Source organism: Rhinopithecus roxellana, chromosome 21 (assembly GCF_007565055.1).
Source record: "Rhinopithecus roxellana isolate Shanxi Qingling chromosome 21, ASM756505v1, whole genome shotgun sequence".
Taxonomy (NCBI): domain Eukaryota; kingdom Metazoa; phylum Chordata; class Mammalia; order Primates; family Cercopithecidae; genus Rhinopithecus; species Rhinopithecus roxellana.
In genome coordinates this window covers 18,024,631-18,038,942 of record NC_044569.1, presented here as the reverse complement: position 1 = coordinate 18,038,942, position 14,312 = coordinate 18,024,631, and the positions used below count along the sequence as shown (strand labels likewise).

Sequence of the window (14,312 nt, the reverse complement as noted above, 5' to 3'; positions counted from 1 at the left end):
TAGGCGGGTAGGGTAGATCACGAGGTCAGGAGTTCAAGACCAGCCTGGCCAAGACGGTGAAACCCCGTCTCTACTAAAAATACGAAACTTAGCCATGTGTGGTAGCGGGCGCCTGTAATCCCAGCTACTCAGGAAGCTGAGACAGAGAACTGCTTGAACTTGGGAGGCGGAGGCTGCAGTGAGCTGAGATCGTGCCGCTGCACTCCAGCCTGGGCAATAGGGCAAGACTTCGTCTCAAAATAAAGAAAGAAAGAAAGAAAAAGAACAGGCAGTACTCACCAATTGTAATCCAGTCGAGACTGGTGAAGCTGTTGCTGTTTTAGAAGAAGCTTTGTCTCCTGCTGGGCCAGCAGATGCTGAAGGCGTTCCTTTTCAATTTCCAGCTCCATTTTCTGAAGCATCAGTTGCTGCTTTCTATCTTCTGAGATCTGCTTTTTCAAAGCTTCATTTGGTTGCAGCGCCCCTCCACCATGCAACAGAGATGCCCAAGACAGCCCACAATAACTGCATGATTCTGGATGTGTCTTAGGATGTTGAGGGGCCATGTTTGTAGAATGGCTCTCATGAACACGATCTGCAGCAAGTCTATGACCACAGCACTGACTAGGAGCAGGCTTAAGGTGTGGACATTCCTTCATGTGCAATTCTTCTTGTGGCATTTTCTCTGTTGGGACTGCATCTACTGGTTTTCTCCCTGGAGATTCGTAATTACATGTTGTGGTCTCTGATGGTATCTTACCTAGATCATCTTTGGGATGATGAAGGGTTACTGGTTTCAAAGAATTATTCCTAAATGCTATAAGGGATTCTGAAGCTGAATCCTGGATTGCAGACTTAGGTCTTTGCTTAGTTTGATAGTAGGTCTGCGGTCTGGCTACACTCAAGTAGGAACCATCCAGTTCCACAGATGAACACTGGAGAGTGCTTTTTCTATTGGATACCTAGAAAGAACCATAAGATCACCTGTCAAATAAGAACACAATATAACAAGTTCTTTCATTCAGTTTTTCAGAAATCAGTGATATATGTTTACCAAGCCAAAGTTGTTTTGTCTTAAATATTAAATTATAGCATTCACACAGTTAAACAGACTTGTGCCCCAAAGCTACATCCATTATCAAACAATCTACACTTCCGTAAATCCATATAAAGATAAGAAAAATAAGTTGCTGCTACATGTTGCTTAAGCAAGATCTTTGGTGATTTCAGGAGTTGCAAATAATGAGAGTTACATAAAATCAATTTTGAGAAGAGGTAAAAGCCTTAAACATTAACATCTTAAAATGTTTACTTTTGAATACTGAGCCAAGAAATCCATTCAGTCACCTTAAATATTCTTTGCCATTACACGGCATGAGATTTGATGTAAAACATTTCACCTTATACTGAATAGAATGTGACTTACTGGTAGAACTTTGATGAGGGTTTATAAATATCTTTACAGAACACAGATAAAAACAACCACTTTCAACAAAATAGGATTCTAACCAAAAGCAGTTAAATACAAAAAGTATTTAATTTCATCTACAAACGTAAGTGATTTTTCAATTAATCTATTCAAGTGATTAGTCTGATAGAATTTGGGCAGAAAGGAAGCAGTTGCAAATTATCTCTGACATGTCAATAAAGTCAGATTTTCCAACATTTTAGCTGTAAGTCTGTTCTATCGGTGAGAACAAAACTTAATCTATATCAGTGATTCTCAAACTTTAATGTGTAGCAGAATAACCTGGAGAGTGCTTGTTAAACATGAAACTATAGCTTAATCCCCAGAGTTTCCAAATCTTTCTGTCTGGAGCAGACTCAGAGAATTTGCTCATGTTGCTGATCTGGGACCACACTTTGAAAACTGTTGGTCTGTATCATGGAACATCTCCATCTCCCTTACTGTTGAGCTTAGCTTGGGAAGGTTGAGTTGTTATACTTAGCTCATCTGTGAACATCATTACTTAGTATGACTAAGCAGCTTTTCTTCACAGTGTATTTCAGAAACATGGTATATCTAGGTTCCAGGTTGTCCAAAATGAAATATTATAGTTTAATGTAAATGTTGTGTGTGTTACAGAAGAGCAACTTGCCCATGAAGGTGGACACTTGTAATTAACAAAATAATAATGAAAGATAATGATCAGACTCTTCCAAGGGTAGTCCTTTATAACATAATAACTTCCCCTCAATTTAGATCTGGAGCACAGCAAAAAAGGGCCTCCAAGTCCAATTACTTAACTAGCAAGATGGGTTGTTTGAAAATGTGTTATTCCTACCAGCTGTTATTTCTTTTGAGCAGTCAGAGTATAACCTTTAACACAAATCTGAAAGGAACAAATCCACTTATGGAGGGAGAGGCCTTGTTTTCCAAGGCCTTTTTACTCCAGATACATAGATTCAGTCTTTTTTTTTTTTTTTTTTGAATTTTAAAATTTGTTTTATTATGTCCCCAAAGTACCTGTACATAGTTTAAATAGCCAAAGAGTGCAAATACAATTATAAAACAATAAGTGAGAATCAACTTTCACTTATTCGCCACTTAGAAAGACAGTCAATTTTAATACCTTTTTTGGCATTTTTCTAGAGTTTCTTTATGCAAATACAAGCAAAATTATGTATTTTCTCCCCCCTTTTTAAAAATTTAATTTTATTATTATTAAACTTTAAGTTCTAGGGTACATGTGCGTAACGTGCAGGTTTGTTACATATGTATACTTGTGCCATGTTGGTGTGCTGCACCCATCAACTCGTCAGCACCCGTCAACTCATCATTTACATCAAGTAAAACTCTCAGTGCAATCCCTCCCCCCTCCACGCTCCCCATGATAGGCCCCGGTGTGTCATGTTCCCCTTCCCAAGTCCAAGTGATCTCACTGTTCAGTTCCCACCTGTGAGTGAGAACATGCGGTGTTTAGTTTTCTGTTCTTGCGATAGTTTGCTGAGAATGATGGTTTCCAGCTGCATCCATGTCCCTACAAAGGACACAAACTCATCCTTTTTTATGGCTGCATAGTATTCCATGGTGTGTATGTGCCACATTTTCTTCATCCAGTCTGTCACTGATGGACATTTGGGTTGATTCCAAGTGTTTGCTATTGTAAATAGTGCTGCAATAAACATACGTGTGCATGTGTCTTTATAGCAGCATGACTTATAATCGTTTGGGTATATACCCAGTAATGGGATGGCTGGGTCATATGGTACTTCTAGTTCTAGATCCTTGAGGAATCGCCATACTGTTTTCCATAATGGTTGAACTAGTTTACAATCCCACCAACAGTGTAAAAGTGTTCCTATTTCTCCACATCCTCTCCAGCACCTGTTGTTTCCTGACTTTTTAATGATTGCCATTCTAACTGGTGTGAGATGATATCTCATTGTGGTTTTGATTTGCATTTCTCTGATGGCCAGTGGTGATGAGCATTTTTTCATGTGTCTATTGGCTGTATGAATGTCTTCTTTTGAGAAATGTCTGTTCATATCCTTTGCCCACTTTTTGATGGGGTTGTTTGCTTTTTTCTTGTAAATTTGTTTGAGTTCTTTGTAGGTTCTGGATATTAGCCCTTTATCTGATGAGTAGATTGCAAAAATTTTGTCCCATTCTGTGGGTTGCCTGTTCACTCTGATGGTAGTTTCTTTTGCTGTGCAGAAGCTCTTTAGTTTAATTAGATGCCATTTGTCAATTTTGGCTTTTGTTGCCGTTGCTTTTGGTGTTTTAGACATGAAGTCCTTGCCCATGCCTATGTCCTGAATGGTATTACCTCGCTTTTCTTCTAGGGTTTTTATGGTATTAGGTCTAACATTTAAGTCTCTAATCCATCTTGAATTAATTTTCGTATAAGGAGTAAGGAAAGGATCCAGTTTCAGCTTTCTACTTATGGCTAGCCAATTTTCCCAGCATCATTTATTAAATAGGGAATCCTTTCCCCATTTCTTGTTTCTCTCACATTTGTCAAAGATCAGATGTCTGTAGATGTGTGGTATTATTTCTGAGGGCTCTGTTCTGTTCCATTGGTCTATATCTCTGTTTTGGTACCAGTACCATGCTGTTTTGGTTACTGTAGCCTTGTAGTATAGTTTGAAGTCAGGTAGCGTGATGCCTCCAGCTTTGTTCTTTTGACTTAGGATTGTCTTGGCAATACGGGCTCTTTTTTGGTTCCATATGAACTTTAAAGCAGTTTTTTCCAATTCTGTGAAGAAACTCATTGGTAGCTTGATGGGGATGGCATTGAATCTATAAATAACCTTGGGCAGTATGGCCATTTTCACGATATTGATTCTTCCTATCCATGAGCATGGTATGTTCTTCCATTTGTTTGTGTCCTCTCTTATTTCGCTGAGCAGTGGTTTGTAGTTCTCCTTGAAGAGGTCCTTTACATCCCTTGTACGTTGGATTCCTAGGTCTTTTATTCTCTTTGAAGCAATTGTGAATGGAAGTTCATTCATGATTTGGCTCTCTGTATGACTGTTACTAGTGTATAAGAATGCTTTTGATTTTTGCACATTAATTTTGTATCCTGAGAATGCTTTTGATTTTTGCACATTAATTTTGGATCTTGAGACTTTGCTGAAGTTTCTTATCAGCTTAAGGAGATTTTGGGCTGAGACAATGGGGTTTTCTAGATATACAATCATGTCATCTGCAAACAGGGACAATTTTACTTCTTCTTTTCCTAACTGAATACCCTTGATTTCTTTCTCTTGCCTGATTGCCCTAGCCAGAACTTCCAACACTATGTTGAATAGGAGTGGTGAGAGAGGGCATCCCTGTCTTGTGCCAGTTTTCAAAGGGAATTTTTCCAGTTTTTGCCCATTCAGTATGATATTGGCTGTGGGTTTGTCATAAATAGCTCTTATTATTTTGAGATACGTGAGATACGTTCCATCAATACCGAATTTATTGAGTGTTTTTAGCATGAAGGGCTGTTGAATTTTGTCAAAGGCCTTTTCTGCATGTATTGAGATAATCATGTGGTTTTGATTTAGTTTTTAGTGAAAGCTAAAGAGAAGATAAGAGAAAGAAACTAAGCAGACGTAAACAATTGAAATATCCGACAGCTTCCACTAACACTTCATCTTCCCTTAGGCTTTCATTCAAAGTCCATTTACGTTAACACTTTACTTTCTTGCCATTTTCTATTTCTATTCAAACAAATCCAAAAAATCTTCTGTGTACTGAACACTTATATTAACCAAAGAAGAAAAAATTCTTAATCTTCTATCCATATCCTCTGAAATAGTCTTTTTCACGCACAATTATTTGAATGCTAAGGGAAGCTTATTTGCTCAATGCTGCAACAGAAATACGACTTCTTCTGTAAACAAATATATTACAACTTCTGTATTAGTTTCCTACTGTGGCTATAACAACTTAGCACAAACTTTGTGGCTTACAATAACACAAATGTATTATCTTACAATTCTGGAGGTCAGAAATTAGAAATCTGTTTCACCGGGCTGAAGTCAAGATGTTGGGAAGGCTAATTCCTTTGGCTCAGAAGACAGAATCAGCCTCCTTGCCTTTTATAGCTTCTAGTGGCTACCTGTATTTCTCACTTTTTATAGCCCTTCCTCCATCTTCATGGTGTATCACTCCAACTCCTGCTTCCATCATCATCACACATTGCCTTCTCCTCTGACTTCTTCTGCTCCTTCTTAGAAGGACCGCTTGGATTTGATTGGGCCTACCTGGGTAATACAGTTAATCTCCCCCTCTCAAGAGCCTTAATCACATCTGCAAAGTCTCTTGCATTACAAAGTACCTTGTAACACATAATGTGACATTTGGGAATTAAGACATGGTCATATTTGGGGGGTGCGTATTTTCAGGCTACCATGCCTCCTGTCAAATAAAAAGTAATTTAAAACAATTGAAATGGCTAGCTACTCCACAGACATAAAACAAATGAATGAGAATAAATGAGATCCCTAGTATAAGGGGAGAAAAATCCCACCAATTTATTTCGCAATAGTTGCAAATGATGGACTGATGGGTAAAAAGTATCAACTAACAGAGATACACAGCTGACATCATGTTTCTTATCCTATGATAAAAGAATGAAGGCTATTACAGTGATTAAGATTGTAATTGAATGTAGTAATGCTAACGGATTTCTATCTAAATGAGAATGTGTCACATCTGAGAAGACTTGCTCTTCTTCAAAGAACACATGCGATCCCGTACAACAAACAGATGACAAGCAATAGAACGTGGACCAGTGCTGGGCAAAATTTCTAATATGCTACTTCATAAAAAAATTAATTTATTTTACATCTAAAGGGAATCTCTAGTCCACATTAATCTCTCCTACTCTGAACTTCTACAGTACTTACTGCCAGCACATACATTTAACATTTATCACCTGCTACTTAGTATGGTAAACTATCTTTTACTAGAAGGTCAGAAATTACTAGAGATATATATACACATTTCAAGTGACAGCTAAGTTTTTAAAAGGTCCAGGAATTAAAATATTTTATATTATATATTCAAATCCATATTTTATAGTCTCATTTTTGTTTCATAACATTATTTACATATGTCCATTTTTAGGTGCTGACATATTCTACACTTATTTTAATGGTACTAATTGTGAAATTATCCACAAAATCAAATATCTGGAATAATTTAAAATTTTTTTCAGGTAATGTTTCATGTTTTTGAGAGGTAGTACAGCTTAATTATTTTAATGCACGCTTTGCTCAGAGAGCAGTGCTCTGTCACTTACCTGCTGGGTTACTATGCATGTACAATAGGCAGAATTCTAAGATGCTGCCCATGATTCTCACTCCCTAGTGTATGCAATCTTTATTATTTTCTCTCCTTGCGTGTAGGGAGGACCTGTGAATATGACAGGATATAAATCCTGTGATTATATTACATTTTATGGCAAAACAGACTTCATATGTAACTAAGGTTCCTAATCAGTTGACTTTGAGTTAATAAAACGGGAGACTATCCTGGGTGCGCTTGATCTAATCAGGTAAGCCCTTTAAAAGAAGGTCTTATCCTGCTCCCTCATCCCAGGTTGGAGATTCTCCTGCTGGCCATGAAGAAATAAATTGCGATGCTGTGGGAGGGCCAATCAAGTGGCAAAAACACCCGGAGCAGAAAGCAGTCTCTGGTCAACAGCTAGTAAGTAAATGGGCCATCCATCATACAGATGTAAGAAATTAACTTCTGCCAACGACCATGTGAATTTGGAAGAAGACCTTGAGTGCCAGATAAGAATGCAGGCCAGCTGAACTTTAATTGCAGCATTGTTAAGAACCTAAGCAGAGGACCCAACTAAGTTGTGCCCATACTCATGACCCTCAGAAACTGTTGTGAGGTAATAAATCTGTGTAGCTTTAACTTACCAGGTTAGTGGTAATCTGTTACACAGCACTATAAAACTAATATAGCACCTTAATCAAATTGCCTAAGCCTCAGGTTCCTCACCAGTAAAACAGGGATTAAGAAAAGCATCTATTTCAAAACTGAATGTGGTGGTGAGAAAGATGGGCAGTTATCAAGGGCACCGATTTATAAAAGTCCAATTTACAAAAAAGAAAAAAACCCACTCACATTTCTTTGAAGGAGAGCATTGTATGTGGTGTGTAGATGAGGTGGGGGAGAAATCCCCAAAGGGCATGTTCAGTTACAACAGGTTATATCTAAACTTCTTCTAAAGTGAATGAGTTCAGTAACTTACCTTTATTATGCTAAAGTTGAGTTTGCAGGTCAGGCCAGAATTGAATTGCTTGAGATAACAGAGAAGTTATTCATTTTTCTCTTTCATACAAAAGATGTCACTCTTACACTAACATCTTGCACTGCCTCTTAGGGTTCTTGTAATGATTAAATGAAGTAATTCATACAAAGTGTTTGGACCATGTCTAGGTTAGTATTCAAAAGAATGTTTCCCATTATTATTAGTAGTAGTATGATTCTTGTCATTGAATTCTGACTCAACAATTTTGAAGGCAAGAGCTGTATTTATCCCTCTGTATGCATTGCACTGGGGCTTGCACACAGACATTCTCAATAAGCATAGTCTGCTATATAACCTTAACAGAAAAATTCAAGATGGGGTACGGGTCACAGTAACTAAAGGAAGAGGAAGAGAATAGAAATTGAAAACCCCCTGTAAGAATCTGAATATAAAAAGTGAAGCTATTTTATTAGTAGAGTTGAAGACAGATGTTAACTTTAGGACACAAGGAAGTAACAATGGTCCTGAATGAAAGAGATGTGTTTTTCTTTCTGGAGCTGCTCCAGGATTTCTGTACTTGCAAATATAACTTTTCTTAACTAAGGCTAAAACCAACGCAAACTCCCAAATGGCTGCCTCTGGCATATGGGTTTAATATGATTGTTTTCCGAGATATAACACTAACTTAGAAACCAAAATTTTTTTTTAAACATTGAGGCATAATTTACAATAAAATGCAAAGATCTTCAGTGTACAGCTTGACGAATTTTTATATTTGTATCTATCTGTGTAACCATCACCTAGATCCAGTTATAGAACATTTCCATTACCCCAGAAAGTTCCCTTGTGCCGTTTCTAGTCGATAGCACCTACTCAGACTCCCAGGGATAACCATCATTCTGACCTCTACGACCACAGATTCATTTTGCTTATGCTAAACCTCATATAAATGGAATCACAGAGTATGTCACTCTTTTGTGCCTGGTTTCTCTAGCTCAACCTAATTTTTTAGCTTCTTCTATGTTGTGTGTTTCAATAAACAGTGCATTCTTTTTATCACTGGGTAGTATTTTTCTTTTGTTTTTCTTTTCTTTCTTTCTTTTTTTTTTTTTTTTTGAGACGGACTCTCACTCTGTCACCCAGGCTGGAGTGCTGTGGCGCGATCTTGGCTCACTGCAACCACCGCCTCCCAGGTTCAGACGATTCTCCTGCTTCAGCCTCCTGAGTAGCTGGGACTACAGGTGCATGCCACCATGCCCGGCTAACTTTTGTATTTTAGTAGAGACAGGGCTTCACCATGTTGGCCAGTATGGTCGCGATCTCCTGACCTCATGATTCACCTGCCTCGAGCTCCCAAAGTGCTGGCATTACAGGCATGAGCCACAGTGCTCAGCCCGCTGCACAGTATTTCATTGTATGAATATATCACAACTTATTCACTCTTTTGTTGATGGATATAAAATTGTGTCTAGTTAGGGGTTATTATGAATAAAGCATGTATGAATAGCCTTGTATTAGGCTGGTGCAAAAGTAATTGCGTTTTTGCCATTAAAAGTAATGATAAAAGTCTTTGTTTTAGATATATGCATTTATTTATCTTGGCCATAGGGCAGGCATATGTTTAACTTTATTAGGCACTGCCAATCCAGTAAGTTTTCCGAAGTGGTAGTTTGATTTCACATCCCACGAGTGAAGTGTAAGAGTCCCAGTTGCTCTGCATTCACACGAACACTTGGTAGTGTGTTTTTATTTTTAGTCATTTGGTGTGTGTGCAGGGAAATCTCATTGTGGTCTTATTTTGCATTTCTCTTATATGTCATGATGTTGAACAACTTTACTTACGCTTTTTGGTCATGTGAATGTCTTCTTTTGTGAAGTGGTTGGTGAAAACAAGACCTTTAAATAATTCAAAATAAGTTTAAAAGAGATGGAAAATAAAAAAATGAAGGTCAAGGAAGAACTTTGTACAAATTATTTCTCTAAACAGTCATCTTCACTGACCACTGAATGCCCTACATTTTCCAAGAACAGCCTGTCATCACTTAGGCTATTTATTATTATTATTATTATTATACTTTAAGTTCTGGGATACATGCACAGAATGTGCAGGTTTGTTACACAGGTATACATGTGCTATGGTGGTTTGCTGCACCCATCAACCCATCATCTACATTAGGTATTTCTCCTAATACTATCCCTCCCCTAGTCCCCGTCCCCCAACAGGCCCCAGTGTGTGATGTTCCCCTCCCTGTGTGCATGTATTCTCATTGTTCAACTCCAACTTATGAGTGAGAACATGCAGTGTTTGGTTTTCTGTTCCTGTGTTAGTTTGCTGAGAATGATGGTTTCCAGCTTCATCCAGGTCCTTGCAAAGGATATTAACTCATCCTTTTTTATGGCTGTACAGCATTCCATGGTGTATATGTGCCACATTTTCTTCATCCAGTCTATCACTGATGGGCATTTGGGCTGGTTCCAAGTCTTTGCTATTGGGAATAGTGCCACAACAAACATACGTGTGCATGTGTCTTCATAGCAGAATGATTTCTAATCCTTTAGGTATATACCCAGTAATGGGACTGCTGGGACAAATGGCATTTCTGGTTCTAGATCCTTGAGGAACAACTCACTGTCTTCCACAATGGTTGAACTAATTTACATTCCCACCAACAGTGTAAAAGCATTCCCATTTCTCCACGTCCTCTCCAGCATCTGTTGTTTCCTCACTTTTTAATGATTGCCATTCTAACTGGTGTGAAATGGTATTTCATTGTGGTTTTCATTTGCATTTCTCTAATGATCAGTAAAGATGAGCTTTTTTTCTTATGTTTGTTGGCCACATAAATGTCTTCTTTTTATAAGTGTCTGTTCATATCCTTTGCCTACTTTTTGATGGGGTTGTTTAATTCTTGTAAATTTGTTTAAGTTCCTTGTAGATTGTGGATATTGGCCTTTTGTCAGATGGATAGATTGCAAAAATTTTCTCCCATTCTGTAAGTTGCACTTAGGCTATTCTTAACTCAGAGCTTACTATGTAGTATGCGAAATGTTTTTACATATTCAACCTTAATTCTGTAAGGTAGTTATTATAATTAGCATTTTACAGACTGGAAATGAGGTTCGATGAAGCAATACAACTTTACCAAGGTCACATCAACACTGCATGTGAGATATAGGAAATACCTCACTCTGTTACTAGTCTTCTGTTACTCTATACTGTTCCTTCTAAAAAAAAACCCAACTTCTTTAACGTGAAATATAATAAACAGAGAAATGTTTACAAAACAAATATGAACAGCTCAGTAAATAATCACAAGGCAATACCCGTGTAACCAGTATCCAAGAAAAAAAAAAAAAAGCACAACTTGCACACAAAAGACCCTCCCAGCCCCACACAGTTAGTACCCTCTACCTCTCCAGTCAAAGGGAACGACTATTCTGACTTTTAGGGGAGTTAACTTCTTTGCTTTGAACCTTTTGTGCTTAAACATTCATACTAGAGTTCAGTTTTACCTGTTTATTTATTTATTTATTTTATTAACTTTTTTTAAAGAGACAGAGTCTTGCTCTGTTACCCAGGCTGGAGTGCAGTGGCACGATCTTGGCTCACTGCAACCTCTGCCTCCGGGGTTCAAGCAATTCTCCTGCCTCAGCCTCCTGAGTAGCTGGGACTACAGGCGGACGTTGCCATACCTGGCTAAATTTTTGTATTTTAGTAGAGATAGAGTTTCACTGTGTTGCCCAGGTTGGTCTCAAACTCCTGAGTACAGGCAATCCGCCTGCCTTGGCCTCCCAAAGTGCTAGGATTACAGGCGTGAGCCACCGCGCCTGGCCTACTTGTTTATTTTTTAAGTATAGATGGAATCATATGATATATATTCTTTTCTGTCTGGCTTCTTTCATCTAACATTGTATTTGTGACCCTTATTTATGATGTTGCATGTAGCTAGAATTTATTCATTTTTATACCTATGTTACAGAGGAATGTGGAGTCCTGATAAGTAAGCAACAACGAGGAAGGCGTCTCAGGTGGGGGAAAACAATTGCTCTGAGACAGCTAATCACAAACAACCTGCTGGGCCAACCACATTACTCTGCACATAACCCAAGCAGCACAACCTCATTCCACATGTAGCCCCTATAGTATGACCCTAGAAAGCTTCCCTATAGTCCCTGCCTCTTTGCAGACAGCCCTTCTCTGTTGTGCTGTCTGTTGCACCCTTGCAACATATATCCATACCTTCTCTAATAAATCTGCCTCTCCTTACCTATGACTGTCTTGGTAAATTCCTTCACCACCTGTGATGCTGGCCTCAGCCAGTTGCAACCATGACAAGGTCGGCAAACTTTTTTTTCTAAAGGGCCATACAATAAACATTTTTGGCTTTGCAGGCCATGAGATCCTTGTCATAGCTGCACAACTCTGCTTTTGTAGTGCAAAAGCAAGAGAGATAATACATGGACAACAGTTGTAGCTGTGTTACAGTAAAACCTTATTTATGGGCACTGAAATTTAAATTTCATGCAGGCCGGGCGTGGTGGCTCACGCCTGTAATCCCAGCACTTTGGGAGGCCGAGGTGGGCGGATCATGAGGTCAGGAGATCGAGACCATCCTGGCTAACACAGTGAAACCCCGTCTCTACCAAAAATACAAAAAAAAAAAAAAAAAAAAAAAAAAAAAATTAGCCAGTCACGGTGGCGGGTGCCTGTAGTCCCAGCTACTCGGGAGGCTGAGGCAGGAATATGGCGTGAACCTGGGAGGTGGAGCTTGCAGTGAGCTGAGAGCACACCATTACACACCAGCCTGGGCGACAGAGCGATACTCTGTCTCAACAACAAAATATATAAATAAATAAATAAATAAATAAATAAATAAATAAATAAATAAAATAAATAAATTTCATGCAATTTTCCAATTTCATGAAATATCCTTTTCCCCCAACCACTCAAAAACATAAAAAAAAAACATAAAAATCATTCTTAGCTCATGGGTTGTACAAAATCATGCAGTGGGCTATATGTGACCTGCTGTATGTAGTTTGCCAACTGAACTTGATGATTATACTAAATATTCTTTCAACTGAAGAATTCTATGAATAGGCATTAAAGAATTCTATGAATATGCTCAAAACCCGGTAAGAAAAGTGAACAATATGACTTGAAATGTACTACATATTTACATTGTTTTCTGTGTAATAGAAATGAGCTAGATGAATGAACAAATGACATTTAGCAGAAAAGCATGTAGGGGGATATACATAGGCTACAAAAACAAACTGTATAATTAAAAAAATTTAGACAGGAAAACAATCTACAGATTATAACAGATAAAAAAGTTAAGTTCACAGTGATAGCATATTATAATTTGTCTTATATAGGCTGGGCGTGGTGGCTCATGCCTGTAATCCCAGCACTTTGCGAGGCCAAGGTGGGTGTATCACTTGAGGTCCGGAGTTTGAGACCAGCCTGGCCAACATAATGAAAATACATCTCCACTGAAAATACAAAAATTAGCTAGGCATGGTGGCACGTGCCTGTAATCCCAGCTACTTGGAAGACTGAGGTGGTAGAATTGCTTGAACCCAGGAGGTGGAGGTTGCAGTGAGCCGAGATCAAACCACTGCACTCTGGCCTGGGTGATAGAGGGAGACTCCATTTCAAAAAAAAAAAAAAAGAAAAGGATTTGTCTTATACAAAAGATACCACAATTCTTGGCTACTAAAAGTGACTTCTGCCAAAGGCGACTTCTAACATGGTGTGCTATGGAATCCACAGCATAAAATAAAGATGAGGAGAAAATTAAGATATCTTTGGTTTACGACAGAATTGAAGCATAATATCTCCTAACTTGGGTAAGCACAGGCTAATGACTAGATAAAAAACACCAATGACAAAAGAACAAGGATTAACAAAAAAAAACCTGTGAGAGAATTCGTTTGGATACAATGAAGGATTTTCTAATATTGAAGATAACTACATTGCTAAGTTAGAAAAAGATTTTCTAAATCTTTAAGATAATTTTAAAAATATAACATTTTATAAAGACTGCAGAGAAAATAACAATGCCTATTTATAAATATGTATACGGCTGCATATGTATGCACACATATACATGTACATAAACTCATACATGAACACACACCAAAAATCACATACTATTCTTATGATAAGCCAAGATTTTCTCGTGTTCTCACGTGTCAAAAAACAATTGCAGAATTACTTTGTGAAATCCCATCAACAAGTAAACAGTGATGTTCTATAAGATTCTGTATATCATTTTTATGGGTCTGGCTAGTCTCCTAAGGAAAGAGATGAACTAAACTGCAGTAGTGATTTCTTACAACAGGTTGTTATTAACTTTAGATGTTTAGGATGTGACTACTTCCAAAGCATTTATAAGCTGTTAACCACAGGATTACTCAATAATACCAACAGTTCTTATTGCTATTCATTCTCTGATGATAAATAATAATTTCCTATCCTAACAAGCACTCTATAACAATCCTCATATTACCACTTACAGCCTTACAAGAATGAAAAAAATCTAATTTTGTAACTTCAAAATTTCCCTCTCTGCTCTTTATTCTACTGAGAAGTCAGTAGTTCAAGACCTAAATAAATATTTCTAA

General features: G+C 37.9%; 1 protein-coding gene across 4 annotated transcripts in view; it reads right to left on the bottom strand.

Annotated features, from left to right (window-relative positions):
• KIAA1328 (KIAA1328 ortholog) overlaps positions 1–14,312 on the bottom strand; it is a 397,521-nt gene that overhangs the window by 148,573 nt on the left and 234,636 nt on the right. For all 4 annotated transcript variants that reach the window (XM_030925946.1, XM_010385375.2, XM_030925948.1 and 1 more), the window contains one exon: positions 280–941. In XM_030925946.1, coding sequence (XP_030781806.1) covers positions 280–941 — 662 coding nt within the window. The remainder of the gene's footprint in view (positions 1–279; positions 942–14,312) is intronic.